An 18,896-nucleotide genomic window follows, 5' to 3' on the forward strand; every position below is an offset into this window, starting at 1 on the left:
GGCTTTATCAGGCATTGGGACTTCTTAATTTTTAAATGTGGAGGACTTAATTTCTCACGTATTAATTAGGAAGAACTACCTATCTGTTTAAAGGACATGTTCTACCCATTGTTAACTTTGTTTAAGAGTTGGAGATTAAACTGCTTTTATCCAAGAGTTGGAGATGAAGCAGTTTCACTGAATTGTCCATAATTGTAACCCAGCAGCATGGGAAGCCGGATCTATGTGTTACAATCTTTGATTGTCTTTAACTGGTTTCCAGCTAGCACTAAATGATTATCCTATTGTTAAACAGACCTCAGGTTTGTTAGCTATGAAAAATACAAATTGATTAAAAATTTGTCATGATGCATTTCTATTATTTGTCACTTACCCACAGGCCAGGAAGATTATTTTAAAGTATATACCTTGTACTTGTGGACATTTACCAGTACGTCAGGAAGATAACTTTTAATGTTCTTCTGTAGTTATGGGACAGTAAGGGATTTATGCTCCAAGTAATTTCTATGTTTAAAAATGACCTCTGTAATTTTTCTAGTGGGTTTGACAAGTGTTAAAATTGAAACAATCGTTAATAACGCTCCCAATGAAGTTGGAAACCTTGGTAGCCATCACCAGGGATTTAGCCTCTGGAATTTGTCCATGCCCCAGTTTGTGTCTGCTTGACTGAATGCTTTAGCGGACATGTTAAGTCGTCCGGGACAGGTACTCTTCCTGACTAATCTGTAACCCTGTGGTTTGATAGGCTATTTGGAGTGTTCTGTATGTCTCTCTAGTTCTGAACCCCCAAGCCTAGGCAGTAAATGTTTTGGTTCAAGATTAGATAAACCTATTTGTGTATGCTTTCCGTATGTTTCAGCTGTTGAGGGGTTACTTAAAAGAGTTGAGAGCTTTTAGGTATGTAGCATATCCAGATGCTCTCAGCTTATTCTAATTGTATCTTAGTGGCCAAAGAGGCATTAGTTCTCAGTCCTTCTTGAAATGTCAGTAGAAATTCCCAGACAATTACCTCCATAGACAAATTTGCTTTGTCAGTTGGAGAAAGTCCAGTCCACAAAGTTGCTATGCTTCTTGAGAGATGTCAAAAGTTTGTCGTTTTTTGAGGCTATAAATCCATGCTTGCCTATGTATTAAGACATTATAAATTGGGTACTATTTCAAAAGAGACTTGGTTTAGGCAAAGATATTCATCGATGAGATGTGAAAAGTCTTCAGGGAATCTGTGGATTTGAAGTACACACACATCTTATCTGTACTCTTCATTGTAGTATTGTACACTTTAAACATGCTTGCGTTATCATAATCTGAACAGTTTGTTGCTTAACCCTTAGTCTTTCACTTAATGCATGTAATATTTTTCCACTGTGCTTGTGCTTACATAAATTTAAGTTATGAGAAGGGTGAAAGTAGTGGTACTACAAATACGGTAATCATTTCCATCTATCCAGAGTCTGTAACTAGCGAGGGCAAAAGGCGTCGGCGTCGACACCGAAAGTTCCGTCGTCGAGGAGGTGGAGGTGGAGGTGAAGGTGGTGATGGAACCTCTGCTGATGAAGGTTGGAGCACTTCTGCAAATGAAAGTTGGGGAGGTGATGAAGGCTGGGCTGCCTCAACAGGGGAAAACTGGGAGTCTCAACCTTCAGGGCGTAACAATGTAGAACGCAATGCTGGAGGGGATCAAGGAGGCCGTCGAGGAGGTGGGCGGGGTCACCCTGACCGACCACCGAGTAGGGAAGGGACACTTCCACGTAGACGACCCCCACGACATGAGGGCACTCCTGCTCGCCAGTCTCCAGGGCGCCGCCCCCCACAGCAGCCCCGTAGGTCTCATCAACCAGCTGTGAATGGCAACTAAATGATTTGATGATGGTAAGAGCTTAAGGGATGGCCTCCCTACCAGTATGTGATGCTTGCAGTTAAACTGGTTAGGCCAGTTCCATGTATGCCTTACTACCAGTTCTGTATTTAAGTACTCAAGCTCAGCTGCAGCTGGTGACATGAAGGTTCTCCCTGAAATATTTCACCTCTCCTATTGATGACAACACCGTATTTGTAGTCTTGCATTGATATATAACCATTGAAGGTGACTTCCCCACTGTGAAACTTATAATAAATGATGTAAAACTATCATTATGATGGAACCTTATGTTATACTTGATTGTAGATTATCACTGAAATACTGTAACCTAACAATGCTACTGAAGGACTTATGACTACAGAAACTGAACAAATGATGAACAAATATTGTGGATATTTTTGTTTAATCATGAGTAATGTTTTGTGAGTGCTGATAAAAATTTAACTATATTAGACTTAAAGTATGCTTCATTCAGATGTTTAAGTTTTTTAAAAAGAATAGCTCTCAATAAAGCTTGATTGCTTTATTTTATACATATCAGTATTCATTTTTGTTTTTATTTACATGCTTTGGATTTGATATGAAATACAGTGTTGAAGAAATCCTCTTAAATTTTCCTGAAAGTATTGGAACTCTTATGTGGTTAGGGATATTGAGATTATATTTTTAGTTCTTGACTTGTTGGAAGTGGAATTGGTTATGTACAGTAATTTTTAAGTTGAGGACATTTTTGTAAGAAACATATTTTTTATGTATGTTCCTTACTGTTTTCTCAAAAATGATCTTCATATTCCTTTTAAAAATGGTTTTGCTTGCAAGAAATTAAAATTAAATTCTCAAATTTACACAAGCTGTATAACAGCTGTTTATGAATGGGCTTTTGATAGGTGTAGAAAGGCTTGTATCTTTTGGCATTTTGATTTTCTTTTATATTGTCCTTGGTAGGCATCACTGCTTTATCATAGTTTTCATAATTTATGTCCAAGTCCATAATCCATGTGGTTATTGAATTAAATTGACTTTAGTTATATAAGCACATTATTTTGTCTGGTTTTAATAAGTAACAAGACCATTGCATACAACTGATAAGGACATTTGACACCATGAATAATAACTTGTGATTATATACGTAAATGTGATATAATGTTTCAAAACAGAGCTAGAAGAGCCACTGAACCTTATGGGGTTTTACTCTCAAGATATGAAATGTTTCACCACAAAGTGTATTTAAGGTAATGACCGGGCTGTACAGAAAATGGCATAAGTCATGCTGCAGCTGAACCGTCTTGCCTCAGCTCTTTTGTGTAACTGTGAATAATTCATACGTACTAACACTATTCCTACGAACAAATTTAACCTTATTTTGTTCTGTGGACAGAGATTTGTCAATTATGCCAAGTGTGTACCTCTAGTATTGAGATGTGGCATGTAGTAAAAATGCCCTCCATAGATGACTGCTGAAATAATTTCACCATTATACTTCTGTCCCAATAATTCATGACATTCACAGTGCTGTTAGTGACTTAGTGTATCAGAAATTTGAGTGTTGCATGTCTTACACTGTATTAAATGGCTGTCTTTGCAAGTGACTCGTAAAGTCCAGCTCATGTTGAGAAAAATAACAAATTTAATGATGAAATCGTATATGTATATGAATTAACTAATTTTTTCAACCAATGCTTTTTTGCATCCCATTTGAAAATTCTTTCTATATTTACTACATCATCCTTGGTTTCAATGACTTATATGACTTGCTCATCACTCAAATGGTAATTTATTGAAATTTTAAATAATTTTGAGACAGTTAATTTATATCTACCGAATATACCTAATTGAAGCATCTTTAATTTTATTAATCAGATTTCATACAAATAAAGGACAATGAAAGCTAAAGCTTTCTCGTAAAGACTGCAGTCATGTCGGTACAACAATAGACATATACTACTAAACAGTGAAATACCTTTCACAAGAGCTATAAGCTTGTTGAGAAAGGCCTCCTGTAGTACTTCATGTAAGTAGAGCTTCTCAATCCGTACTTAGCTGATCTTGAAGTGCACTTCAGAGGCAAGTTGACAAAACATGATAAGGACCACATACACAAGTTATTAATTGTCCATTTCAACGTAAAACCAGCCAAGTGTATCACTTGAGCAGGGAATTCCAGGCATTTTTCATCATGGGATTATATCCTTTAGAGCCTAAGTGTTCTAATCTTTGCAGAACATTGCTTCTAATAACGGGACCTGCAAACCATATGTGCTGTTGGTTATCCATTACAGGAGGCTCATATTCTGAGTCAGCATGGAAGATGATGTTGAATACAATATAACTTAATTTCTTATTAACAGAAAACATGTGTCATCTGAGTAATTTCTTGCGATGTTCTTGATACCACATACTGCCTCAGGGTGTGAGCCAGCAAGTAGCAGAGAGCAGGTGTGGGTCATACTTGAAGCTAGATGCTCGACAGCTCTCCACATGGCTTGTTCTTGCTACCACCCTCTTTGTATCTGCTGCCTTTGGAAATGAAAGTTATTGCAGTAAAATAAATATGTTTTGATTCTTCACCTTGTTGTATCATTTTAGCTGTATCCATCTCAACTTCGAATTTCATAAGTGTGCTGAAAACATGTGATCTTTCATATTGCTTCATTAAAGCACATAGCTCGACTAAACAGGAAAAATAAACAATAAATCATACAAACCATTACATTTTTACGCTAACAAAATTCAGTCATATCAAACCAATCATCCATTTATAAGAATAAAATTTAATACTTGGCTGATATTAGGTGCAATCCAGCTGTAAGTTTTCATCTGCCTCAGTACATATCCGCTCTTCATTTATGAAAATTTCATTCAGAACAAAATTCTCATGGCAGCCGTATATGGCAGTCTCGAAATATGACTTAATTGGTCTGGTTGAACCACTTTATATGTGGCAAACCTATAAGTCTAGTCTTTTGATTGTATGATCTAGTTAAACTACCTAATATAATATAATAACACAGTAGCACTTAACTGATTTTAGGTGGTCTGACCTTTTTGATAAGCAGAAATAATCTACAAGCAAGCATTTATGATATCCCAAAGCCAATATTCATACCCTATACAATACATAATTTTATTCACTTTCTAACAAAAACTGGCCCATACTTTACACTTCTTTAGTTCTCGTGTTTTAATTTTCTCTTTTCTAATAACTGATCTCTCTGTTCTGTATTTAGTATTAACTTCGTTTACTACTTTTAACGGAATACCATATTCTTTGGAAGACTGAATTTCTAGTAAGTGGCCCTGTTATTATTAATATGATTATAATAACAGAGGCTGTAAGATATATGGTAAATTGTTAAAAGCTAATTTAGGTTTTATGAGGGAAGTGCATTACGAGTTAGAACTACTGTGTGTGAGAGTGACTTGTAAGGTGTGAAAATGAGGGTGGTTATTTAATATCTAAGAATGTAGTGATGGGAGAAATCAAAGGTGCTGCAAAACTGTGGAATAAGATGAATGGACTGTGGAATGGTTGATGATTGCTCAAGAAAAAGTGCTGATTGGGGAGAGACTATAGAATTTCACAGGTTACAAGAGCCTGAAAACGTTTGCAAGGGGAGAAAGTTAATAGTCACTCTGAGCTGGAGGGAATTAGACGGTAAATGGGAACTAGGAAGAGGAACAGTGATTGCAAGCATTAGATTTTCATGAGTTATCTGGAAGTACAGTATCTGGTAATGTTAAAAAGCCGGAGGTAAGTGACAGAGTAGGTGAAGCAAGAAGGGTAACATCATGTGTACAAAAGATTGGCAGAATACTAGGAATGCCTATGGCGACTAAAGTTGGACTATGTGCAGGTGTAAGGCTGGAAATGAAAGTTTTGAGACAGTTTGGGCATGTGGAAAGAATGAAGACTGATAAGTTGATGGAGGAAGAAGGCATAGACTTGGGTATTGCTGGGAGAAAGGAGGAGAGGAAGTCCAAAACAGGAGTGAGTAGATGGAATGGAAAAAATGACTCTGGAAAAGGACCTTGACATCATGGAAGTAGGAGAGTGAGAGGGCGCACACCAGGACAAAGGTGAATGGCGTAGTGTATGCTGGTAGATGTACATGGTGCTGGGAAGTATAGTGTGTAGGTGTATGAAGCAGCTAGTGTTAGGCTACGTCCACACGGTCGAACTTTGTTCGATGTGACGTCAGAAGCACAGAAACAGCTGGTAAAGTCAGAACTTTGCCCGCTGTTTCTCCACTTCTAATGTGTTAGATCATGTGGACGCAACCTTACTAAAGTTGCTGGTGTGTAAGAGTGTATATCATAAATACGAAAGGAAAAGTATTGTACAATGAAACGGATATCCATAAGCAATTAAAAGTTCTAGTAAGTAAGGATTGCTGACATCTGTAGACAAAGCAGTGACTAGTTTCTGAGGAATGTGGGTCACGTCAGCAACCTGTCATTGATAGCGTGTCTCAATGACCATTTTAATATTATATGATGGAATGAATCGCGTTTCCTACTGGAAATCTGTGTAAACAAAGGTGCCGCATGCAAATTCTTCCCGACAACCGCCGAAGAAGTAGTCATGTCTGGTCCACCATAATGCTAAGTAGCACGGCTCTGCCTGTTATAAAGAAGAAGAAATGAAAGGGAGTTGGGGGAAAAGTAAAGTAGAAATATTGGATTGTATCCAATTTAGAAATACCTGTAATTTTTCGTGGTTAATTAGGTTGTTTGTATGGTGTTTTTTACGTTGCATGGAACCAGTGGTTATTCAGCAACGGGACCAACGGCTTTGCATGACTTCCGAACCACGTCGAGAGAGAACTTATATCACCAGAAATACACATCCCTCACACCTCAGTGGAATGCCCGAGAATCGAACTCGCGGCCACCGAGGTGGCACGCCAACACCATACCGACCTCGCCACTGAGGCGATTGTTAATTTGGTTGCCAAAAGGGATAATAGAGATGAATTAAAATAAACATTTTGAAGTAACATAAAGTAAAGTAAAACTAAATAATGGTTAAAGTAAACAATTAAGTGAATAAAGCTTTGCACCTCATAAACAGTGTAGTGTGCCGCAACTGTTTGTGGAGTGAGCGTTTAGAAACCAGGAACCAGGAACCATCTTCATTACCTGAAAAAACATGGAAGAACTTGTGAAAATTAAATCAAGAGTTAAAAACTGCAGCTGAAACGAGTCCTGATGCTTGTTTTCCAAATGAGCCTACCCCATTCTTCTCAAGAGCCCAAGTTCCCGCACGAAACGCACCGGTCTATTAATGGCTGCCGACGCCAGGACGACTAAGAAAACGGAATCCCCAAGTTTTCATTAATTCGCCGGATGTTAATGAAACACGGAAAGCCTCCCCATTCTCCTCCAGCCACTTGCGACGACGGGCGAAGACGAGAGGAAACAATACCAGTGTCTCTCTCGCATGAAAATTCTCTATTACTCTTGTGATTCATATGTAAATTCTATTCAAATCAAGGACCCAAACCGCGGCACACGCTCAAGTGATTTTACCGGTGGAGCCCTTCCTCACCCAACCCTCCAAGCCCCCAGCCACCCCTCCCCCCAGCTATATGCCCACCCACCAGCTATATGCCACCGTTGCCACGTCCCCCACTCACTCCTGAGTCTTTCCCCAAGCACGTCTTTACCATCTTCAGCCATCTTATCATCGCACAGCTTCCGTGAGGAAGATGAAAGCTGCCCAGTTCGACTTGAAAGGTAAAGGAAAAAAAAAATTATAATTTTTTCATTTCATTTCACTTAACCGGCGTTGATGAGTGTATATATACTGCTCCATTTTATTATTCGAGCTACAAATGTCCTTTAATATCAACCAAAAAATTTCCCTTCGGTTTACATATATGAAAATATATTAATTCCGAGGTAGAGTGAATTAGATATGAAAGGACATTTGTAGCTCGAATAATTTATATGAATCACGGTGATGTGATAATTATTCATACTGCTATGTACTGTCGGCCAAAAAATTGGTGGCAGAATTTCATAATTTTTCGTTCGCCTGTCTGACGCACGATTCATGCCTTATTTCTCTATTTTTCTTTTTAAAGATGGAAGAAATCATGTGAAATGACGTTAAAAACAGTCACTGATATCTTTAGAGCATTATGTTATGTTATTGTATTTTCCATATAGCAAAATTGACGTGAACGGAAAGAAGTGATAAAAAACGTCATATCACAACCATAGATATACATTACCAAATAGATAGGAGACACTTATCACTAGTAGTATTGCATAAACATAGTCCTTAAATTATCATTTCAATATTAAGTTGAAGGTAGTTGAACTATTCCATTTGATAAATTTTACAGAAAACATTGGAATCTCACAAAATGCTATCAAATTTAAAAACAAAAAGGAAAAAAACGATATCGTAATAGTGTGAACCAGGCGACCTCACTCTATTGCTTTTGATGTTATGTGCACGGGAATCTAATGTCAATGTGTCATTTATCGGTCAAAGAAACATCCCTCGATGAGCGAGAGAATTATTACACTGCATTCGGTGCAAGTTCCTGTTGGAGAGATATCAAGAAAGCTTAATAACCCGGAGAGAATCATACATAGATGAATCAAATTGTTTAAAGAACGGCAAAATTTAGAACACGGGCCTAGAGGTGGAACACCTCAAAGCACCACAAGAGAGCAAGACAATACAGGAGTCTAAATGTTGCTGAGCAACATTCATTTGTGAACTTAGAATTCTAGTGCCTCGTCACGACATTGCTGAACCAGGAATCATAACTAGCTCTACGCTTATGACTGGTGTCTGATGAATACTTTAGATGGAGAGGAAGAGATTTTTAAATCTACACTTGAAATCTTTGATAGCTGTCTAATGAATAAGCAAATTTATCTTTGATGGATGAGAGATTCAGTTAGGCTTACTCTTTTTGTTTTGTTTTTATCGGTGGCCAGTGAAAACCACGGATAGGGAGGGAAACAGTTTCAATGATGCATGCATTTTGTTCTTCAAAACCTAAAGAATACATTTTATTGGGAGATACTTTATTAACATCGGCCTAATCCTTCCATCACTCCTATACGCCACCCCCACTCTCTTCTACACCTCAGGCGACTCGATCCGACTTCTCGCTATGAACTCCATCGCATGAAAGCATCACTAATGATAATGGTTATTTTAAAATTCCCCGCACCGACAACGGACACCTTAAAATGCATGTTTTCTGTTCAAAGAAACTTTATCTTTCATTCCACAAAATATCTGCATACACTCGTGTTATACCTCGTAGCCGTCAAAGAGCAACCCTTGATTAAAGCAGTAGGTTTTTCCGTTAAAAAAAAAAAAAAAAAAAAAAAAAAAAAAAAAAAAAAAAAAAAAAAACATGAAATAGACTTAAACGAGAACGTCACCTTTCATATTTCTTATCCTTTCAGCTACTTATAATATGCTTATGGTATTAGGTCTAGGTATACAAGTGAAAATAATTTGAATTAATTTCTATTTAGAAGAAATGAATAGCTACAGAAAGATCAACCTAAGAAAGCTTTAATGAAAGTAAGCCTTTCTTAATGTATTCGTCAGTTTTGACTCCCACAGCTTTCCAACGCGTCTAAATGAAACAAGATGATATGCAAGGAATTCGATAAAAAATAAGACTGAATGAAATATATTTGTTTGATTTTTTTATGATTGCTTTTTGACTTTGAATAGCTAGGTCTGAGTTAATTATGTTAAGCAATTATGAAAAGGATAAAAAGACAGGCGAATATGGCTAATTAAAAAAAGCATAACGGGAATAATCAAATAAAGCAGATTAATATATATATATATATATATATATCTATATATATATATATATATATATATATATATATCTATATATATATATATATCTATATATATATATGTATTATATATATATATATATCTATATATATATTATATCATATATATTATATTTTATATATATTGTCGATTTAAATATTCATTAATATTACGTATCCGAGAGAGCATACTGCTGAAAATAGACCTAGGCTAATCATGTGGGAAAATCAGAAGTCCAATTTAGGCCCACTAAATGTGTCATGCAAATTATTTTATTGATCAAAGGACAAAATTAGTTTAATTAAACATTGTTTTCAAAGAATGTTAACTTGATGTATCATCTATCGGCTGTAGGAGACGAAATGACAACACCCCAGTGGAGTACGATACGTTGAGTCAAGACTCGAGCGGCAGAAAAGCCAACTTCAAAATCTTCGATGCTAGAGTTGAGAGTAAAATTAGAAATCGTGGACCCATCGGTATATATTTTCCTTACTTTGCAAGATAATTATCTTTAATACGTTGAATAAGTCTACTCGATTCTAATGTAATTTATTTCAAGTATAGCATCTTTGAAAGGAAATGTTATTTATTGTTAAGTAAATAATCTGGCACCTGCATATGGTAATATTTCCATAACGAACAATGAATTAAGAAACTACGCCAATTCTTCGTTGGCCGTCTGTACGTTTCCACGAATGTAGAAAAATAATATATCGTTGATTCTTGCAAAAATATAAGCCTCTTTGCCTTTCTGTGACTACGAATTCACACCAAAATATTAAGTCATCTTATCATCCAGAAGAGGAACTCGGAAGTAAATCCAGTATATGCTACGTGTGAGCGTGCATGCTGCTTATGATACTGAATCCAGGTACTACACAAAATCGTTGACGTTTTAGAGTTAGCGAACCTTGTGACAGCACGGACTCTTGCTCATAGAGCAGCCCAAAGTCACAGGTAAAAAAAGCAAAAAACTGAAAATAAGTCTTTAATTTTCTTACATGTTGACCCACAAGGGTAAAATTTTAGGCAGTTTAGGCTATCCACAATCGCGGCGTGTATAGTACAACCCCGTTGGGATGGCCGTATAAACTGAAACAAAAGACAGTAGATATCGTAAAGATAATGACCCCCCCAAGAAATATTGTGATTTTTTCCCTGTGACTTTCTTAACGGCCACTATAAATTAATGTGATTTTTTTTGTCCTATGCCAATTTCACGGCTCAGGCAGATCTCTTTCTTTTTTCCGTCGGGGCCTATTTCGGGCAGACGGACGAGGCCCATCACAGTGTCCCAGGCATCTTGGGGGTCGGCGCCGCGCATGGGGTTCGCGACTAGGTCGAGGGCGCGGGCGGCCTTTTCAGCGATGGGCGTGGAATAGGCTGTCACGAGCCTTTCTTTGATCTCGTCGAGCGTGACAAGTCCGGTTCGTGCTCGACCGGTCAGCCAGTTAGATATTCGGTCGAACACCTCTGTCAGGAGAGCCGCTGCGACGAGGTCAGCCTGCAGTACTTTGTTCGTGAGCCCCGCGATCCGGAATTGCCCCTCAGCTCGGAAGAACCAGGTGGTCGGGTCAGCCGTTGTGGAGGGGAGTAATTTGACAGCTTGAGCGGCCGCTGTGTCCGAGGCTGTCGCTGGGGCGGGGGAGGCCTGGGTTTCCCGCGTGGTACTGTCTGCGCCCATTGTCCTCTCTCACAGAAACGGTCGACAGAGTCGTGAATGGCGGGCCAAACCGTTTGAGGAAACGCCTGAACACACCTTGGGCAGGTATGCCGTATTTAGTCCGTTAGAGCCGTTGGTTATATCCACGGTAGGAGCTTTCAAAGATCTATACTGAGGCGCCGTGTGAGTCCGTTAAAGATCTCTGAAAGTGAGCGGCGGTAGTTAGTCCCTTAATGGCTGAGCCAAAACCGCTTGCGCTTGGGTCACCGTCCAAACCTGGAGGTCACCAGTTGTGAGGAGTGGACAAAGAGGCAGGTAGAAGTGTACTGATTTTTATTACGTTGTTGTTGTTTAAGATTATGTTGTTGTTGTTTAAGATTAAGCTGGCCTTGTGCCAGCACGGGCTCTTGCTCACAGAGCAGCCCGTAATAAATTTAAGATTACAGTCAAGGGAAATATAAATATACAGCATGCGGACGGAAATGTGGTTACCGACCCGCGAGAGGGTAAAAGTGGGTCGGCGAGACCCGATTTGTGTTTCTTGAGAGACATAAAATACAAAATATAAAAGTACACAAAATATGGTTATACAAGCTTTATACACTGGCGGAAAGCCCGCTGAACGCTCTCGCGGAGGGAAGTAAGAACAACGCGAATGATGAATTATATACAGAGAAAATTATGGATAAGCGTTGTCCTTACACCAACTTGTGATTTAGAGGCCCCTCCCCCCCATTATCTTTATTTCAGTGTCTTTCGAGTTTCGGTTTTGGGTAATACTGATCTTTTTAAAGATCCGAAAACCTTCCACAAGAACTACGCCAAAGGAGAAGGGAACTTAATAAATCATAGATGATTAAACAATGCCCTGTTCTTTATATAATGCAACAGAGGACACACACAAAAACAGGCTGATATGGATATTTCATCGAAAGGTCAACAAACTGTACAGTACAATTACTTCTAATAAAATATAGCGAATTTATTTTAGTTTTCGTTGGTGAAACAACATGCTATTTATACTGTGATTTGAGCACGCGCACTTTCAATTGCTGTGCGTATAACTTCCTCATCATCATCGCTTCAGAAAGACCATTTCATGCAGACGGAGGAAGGGGAGGGGGCGTTGCCCATGGGAGGAGATATATTCACCAGAATGACCTGTAACGAGATTTTCCCTGAAGACTTTTCTATAGGTAATAAAAAAAATTATGACCTAGCGAGCAAGTAAACATGGACTCGAATCAACTACGAAACTGACAAGTCACAAGAGAGATTAGGAGTCAACACACCAGCAAATATAAGTCAAGAGATGACTCATGTTAAATTATACATAGTTATTTAGAAATATATGATTCGCCTGACATTCCTTACCCGATGGAAACACCAAGGTAAAAATTATGGTGATAGAAGGTCACTTTCGACGTGGTTCGGAAGTCACGTAAGTAAAGCCGTTGGTCCCGTTGCTGAATAACCACTGGTTCCTAGCAACGTAAAAACACCATACTAACAAACAAACGAAGGTTAAAAAAATAATAATAAGAAAAAAAATAGAGGTCTGCCAAGTAAAATAATGCTCATTCTGTGGGCAGGGAAGGGATGATGATTTCTATGACAGTCCCGTGAACCACAAAGCATGAAATGTAATTTTAAAATAGTTTGAGGGGGACCAACTGAGAGAGAGAGAGAGAGTAATTGACCTTATTTTCCGCATCAAGAGTCGTGTTAATTGTTATTTAATGCATAGCGAGATTGAAGTTGTTAAGGGGAAAATCGCTTTGATTGGATGGCAGGGGACAGGACTTGTTCGCTGGACGCTGTGCAAATCCAGGTACTGACAATAAAGACCAGATCTCAAACCAACGATTCTCTACCCCATTTTTTTTGAGGGGGGGGGGGGGGGGGGGGATATTTCCTCTTTATATTGAATCAAGACACATACCTGATAATATACTAAGTTTTTAGTGAATACGTAAGAACGTTTTTTTTCTTTTTATATGGAGTCAAGACAATAATATGCAAAGTTTTTGCAAATTTTTTGTATATGGAATGAAGACACAAAACCCGAAAATATGCTAAGTTTTTAGTAAATACATGAATTTTTTTTTTTTTATGGAAATATGACAAATACCTGATAATATGCTAAGTTTTTGGTAAATAAATGAAGGAGAATAACATTAAACAAAATAAATACTTCTTAAAAATATAGTCTTCCAAAGAGAGAGAGAGAGAGAGAGAGAGAGAGAGAGAATGATATTTCACTGCTATCATCCTATTCATAAAGGAGAGAGGGAGAGAGAGAGAGAGAGAGAGAGAGACATTTCACTGTTATCATCCTGTCCACCAGAGAGAGAGAGAGAGAGAGAGAGAGACATTTCACTGTTATCATCCTGTCCACCAGAGAGAGAGAGAGAGAGAGGAGATATTTCACTGTTATCATCATGTCTATGAGAGAGAGAGAGAGAGAGAGACATGCAGTCACCGCGATGATATATGATCCATGTCTGGCACCTGATGCATATTCAGAGGTAATTCGGACACTACGCTGTCGCGCCCGGTTTAGTTGCCGAAGGCCCTTCCCGATTTCGGGTGATTGATGACGAAAGATCTGGAGATAGTTCCTCAGTTATAGACGTCGCCGTTATTATCATCACGAATCATGAATCATGGGGCTGGCGACTACTGTAATTATTTTTGTATATGTGGGCGTGTGCGTGTATATATATATATATATATATATATATATATATATATATATATATATATATATATATATATATATATATATATATATTGTGACGAAGTGGCCTAGAGTATCTGGGTCTGGATACCATCAATACTTGGTGCACGAAGTAGTCAAAGATGTGTCTGGACACCATTAATATTTGTTAACCTAAATTGCCAAGTATCTGGTTACTACACTTACCATTTGTACGTGCTAGTACAAGAGACCCCTTTATTCCTGGGTCTTGGACACCCTTTGTACTTAGGGCACAGTTTGTTCAAGTACCTGGTTATTACTTACCTCACTACAGCCAGACACTTGACCCCTCATCACAAATACTAAACGACTGAATACTCTAAAGGTAATAGTGATCCTTTTATAACTGAACAGTCAAGAAAACAATCAGTCTAAGTTCATTAAAATAGGTGTGAGGTAATCTTAATTAAAGGGCATCACTCCTACAATGTCAAATCTAAGTATTTCCCTGATTCTGATTTATTTGTGGGAAACGGCACAATTATCATTCTATATTTCTACCTAAACAAAAAAAAACAAAAAATATATAATACTGGTGATATAATAAAATGCTCATATAAATTTCAAATACAAAATTTTATTTCTAAATTCAAAATTTATAAGTGAAATTCACAAACTCAGGGAAATTGTTATTACTTGAAAACAAAAGTTTAATTAATTCTTGAATTAATTATTAAGCAAAATTAAATCAAAGTTTATCAAGAAAATTAATCAAATTGAATCATAAAGCAATAATTATATTTGAAATGATATTTAATTAAATACAAATTAATTTGCAAGTGTTAGATTCAAATAATTACTTAATAGAATATTATTCAAACTAATTAAACAAAATAAAGACAATGCAAAAACATAATGCATAATATGAAAACAATTAAAGCATTGACAGGACAAACATTAAGCATATAAAATTGGATATGTCAAAAGAACAAAGCAAAAGAAAAATGTACTTAAAAATGATAATTTTATCCAATGGTAAAATAAAACCTCGAAGTGCACTTCAAAACATTTGTAAAATACCTGTATACGCAGCTGCAGCTTCTCACTCAAGAGAAAGGCCTGTTACACACTTTTACCCTCTTGTGGGCGCCTTCACAAAACCAATAGAAATAATACTATGTTCAGATTCCACAAACAACACATATTTTACTAAGAATTATGAGAGTGACCATTACAAATGTGAGTTTACAAATGTGAGTTAATGAAATAGTCTCGCGAATGAGCGAGAGAGAGAGAGAGAGAGAGAGAGACTTGAGAGCAATGATACACTCTCTAACGCACGCCGCTACGTCTCAAAAGCGAATGGAAGTTTTATATGCGTAACTATGCGTATCAGGGTGAATGGGTGTAGTTTAGTGTACACGTCCGAGACGACTGCGTTCGCATATGTCTATGAATAAGGCTCCCTTGTTTTCCTCATGGGGGCGCTTCGGACGATAAGAAATTAGCTTAGCTAATCTATTTTCAAGGGGTTGGATAGCAGCAAGTTCTGCTCGGACAAAGCAGTCTCTCTCTATGTTAAACATCATGGTAGAGAAGGTTCTCAAAGGACTCAATGTGGCCTGGGAGGTCTTACGCACGTGTTTGCACCGATAAAGAAATCAGCTTAGCTAAGACATTCTCAAAGTGTGACAACAACCCTCTTCAAAAGGCTTATGAGCTTCCACCCTCTCTGTCTTGCATTACTTCAAAATGGAAAGTTGGACCACTTAACAAATGTTATCTTTAAATTTGGGAATCTGAACACAAAAACATACATTTCATAACATGATACACAGGTTCTGATGTGAATTAATCATATTACCACAATTATAATTGCATTACAAAACTTACATTATAAGATTCCTCCCCCCAGATGATTAGTTATTCCGGGTTGAATCCAACGATTCACAACGGGATAAATAATCGGCAACTACATTGTTCTTACCATATATGTGCTCAACCTTTATATTATACTGTTGCAAGCACAAAGACCACCTGGTCAGTCTTTGATTATGGTTTTTCATCCGCTGTATGAATGACAGGGGATTGTGATCAGACTACACTAAAACATCTTCATTCCTAGGTCTGTTCACATACACTTCAAACTTTTTCAATGCTGTGATTAAGGCTAGAGTTTCCTTTTCAACAGTTGCATAGTTTTTCTGATGCTTTTTCAGTTTTGAAGACAGGAAACACACAAGGTGTAGAAGGTTATTTTCATCTTCTTGAAGTAGAACAGCTCCAATTCCTCAATCAGAGGCATCAACTTGTATCACAAATTTCTTATTAAAGTCTGGAGCTTGAAGCACTGGTCTTGAAGTTAAAATGGCTTTTACCTTCTCAAAGGATTCTTGACATTCTGGAGTCCAAACAAACTTAGCTTTGGGACTAGTTAAATCTGTCAAGGGAGCTACCACGGCTGAGAAATTTGGACAGAAATGACGATAGAATCCAGCCATGCCCAAAAATCTTTGTAGTTTCTTCCTAGTAGTAGTGGGGGGCAGCCTTATGGATACCTTCCACATTAGCATTCACCGGAGCAAGAGGGCCTTTTCCAACTTCAAACCCAAGGTACTGAACAGTCGCCTTCCCAAACTCACTCTTCTCTAGGTTGACTGTTAGTCCTGCCTCTCATAGTTTCTTGAAAACTTTCTTCAGGATCTGCAGATGTTCTTCCCACGTTGTAGAGTAAATGACTATGTCATCAAGGTATACACCTCCTTCTATAGATCCTAGCAGTTGATCCATCACTCGTTGAAATGTGGCTGGTGCATTCATCAGACCAAATGGCAGTACAGTATACTGATACATTCCAAAAGGAGTAATAAAAGTTGAGAGGAACTTCGCATTTTCATCTAAGGGTATCTGATAATATCCCTTCAATAAGTCTATCTTGGAAACAAACTTGGCTTGGCCAATATTATCAAATAACTGATCTATAAGAGGCAAGGGATAATTGTCAGCCATACTCATGGAATTCAGTTTCCTATAATCAGTACATTCTAAAGGAGCCATCAGGTTTCTTCACTAACACACATGGAGAATTGAAGTGACTTGAACTGGGTTCTGCTAATCCATGTTGCAGCAAATACTGAACTTCTTTCTTCAGAACATCTCGATGATAAGGTGATAAGCGATAAGCTCTTTGCTTGAACGATTTTCCATCTTCTTTGATCTTGATTTCATGTTTGGTCAGATTAGTTCGTCTGGGTACTTCTGCAAAAATCTCTGTGAAGCTTCTAATCACTTCACTCAATTCCTCACCTTGTTCAACATTAAGATGTTTCAGTTTATCCTTCAAATTTTCCAAAATTTAAGAATTATTCATCTTGCTTTCAGCTCCCAGTTCATAGCCATCATCGTCTTCTGTAGATGAAGTTGTCTGTATTATTAAAACAGTTTCATTTCTAGTTTCTGAGAAGTAAGGTTTCAAGAGGTTCACATGTATCTTCTTCTGTCGTTTTCTTCTTTCTGGTGTGTCAATCACATAAGTTCTATCACTTAACTTCTCAATTAACCTGTAGGGACCTTGAAATTTATTGGTAAGGGGAAATCTCTTGACTGGCAGAAACACTAACACTTGTTGACCACCACTAAAACTTCTTAGCTTAGTCTTCCTATCATAGTTCCTTTTCATTTTTCTTGACTCATTTTCAGATTTTCGAAAGAGAATTTTCTAATCTCTTCTAACCTTTTCCTTAAGTTCTTCACATACTCTCCTTGGATTTCCTCTTTATTTTCTACTCAATTTTCTGCAAGAATCTTCAAAGGTCCTCTCACTTCTCTTCCAAAAATCATCTCATTAAGTGAACATCCCATGCTTTCTTGATAAGCATTCTTAACTTCAAATAACATTAAGGGTAAACCAACATCCCATTCTCTTCCTGGCTCAGAACAATACTTTGACAGCATACTTTTCAATGTCTGGTGGAACCTTTCCAAGGCACCTGGAGTTTCTGGATGATAAGTAGTTGATAACTGTTGTTTCACCCCTAATAAATTCATCATATCCTGGAATAACTTGGAAGTAAAGTTCGTTCCTCTATCACTTTGTACAATTTCTGGTATACCAAACTTTGAGAAAAACTCCACTAGTTTCGCAGCAACTATCTTGGCAGATATATTTCTAACAGGGATCACCTCAGGATATCTGGTAACAGGACACATTAATGTCAACAGATATTCATTTCCTTTCTTCGTCTTTGGAAGTGGTCCAACCATATCTATAATCACCTTGTTAAAGGGTTCTCCTCTAACTTCTATAGGTTGTAGGGGGGCTTTCTGAATGGTTTCATTAGGTTTTCCAGCTATCTGGCAGGTATGACACTCTCGACAGAACCTGCTAACATCTTTATGAAGTCCAGGCCAGAAAAAATATCTCATGATCTTCTCCACAGTCTTCCTGACTCCCATATGTCCAGATTCATGAGCTACTGCCACCACTTGCTTTCTCAATGGACATGGAATCAAAATCTGATGATATTCGCCCCATTCAGCATTTCCGGGTATATCTGAAGGTTTATACTTCCTCATCAGCAAACCTTCCTTCAGATAATAACAGGTAGGAGTTTGTTGCATCTCTTCCTGATCAACAGCTCTGAAGAACAAATCAGCTAACGATGCATCCCTCTTCTGCAAGTCCATTAGCTTCTCTCTTGTTACCTGTCCAACTTCAATAGTTGAACTATCAATATCTGCTACCTCAGCTACTGCAGTTTCACTACTATCTTCAGGAACACCTTGAATACTCGGAGTCTCTTCAGGAACAACAGGTTCTTCATTTTCTTTGGAAATCCTTTCT

General features: G+C 37.8%; 1 protein-coding gene across 2 annotated transcripts in view; it reads left to right on the forward strand.

The window, feature by feature from the left end:
* LOC135215406 (RNA-binding protein FXR1-like) overlaps positions 1-4,425 on the forward strand; it is a 196,816-nt gene extending 192,391 nt beyond the window's left edge. For both annotated transcript variants that reach the window (XM_064250006.1, XM_064250007.1), the window contains one exon: positions 1,449-4,425. In XM_064250006.1, coding sequence (XP_064106076.1) covers positions 1,449-1,855 — 407 coding nt within the window. In that variant the 3' untranslated portion in view covers positions 1,856-4,425. The remainder of the gene's footprint in view (positions 1-1,448) is intronic.
* The last annotated feature ends 14,471 nt before the right edge of the window (positions 4,426-18,896 follow it).

Source organism: Macrobrachium nipponense, chromosome 5, assembly GCF_015104395.2.
Source record: "Macrobrachium nipponense isolate FS-2020 chromosome 5, ASM1510439v2, whole genome shotgun sequence".
Classification (NCBI taxonomy): Eukaryota; Metazoa; Arthropoda; class Malacostraca; order Decapoda; family Palaemonidae; genus Macrobrachium; species Macrobrachium nipponense.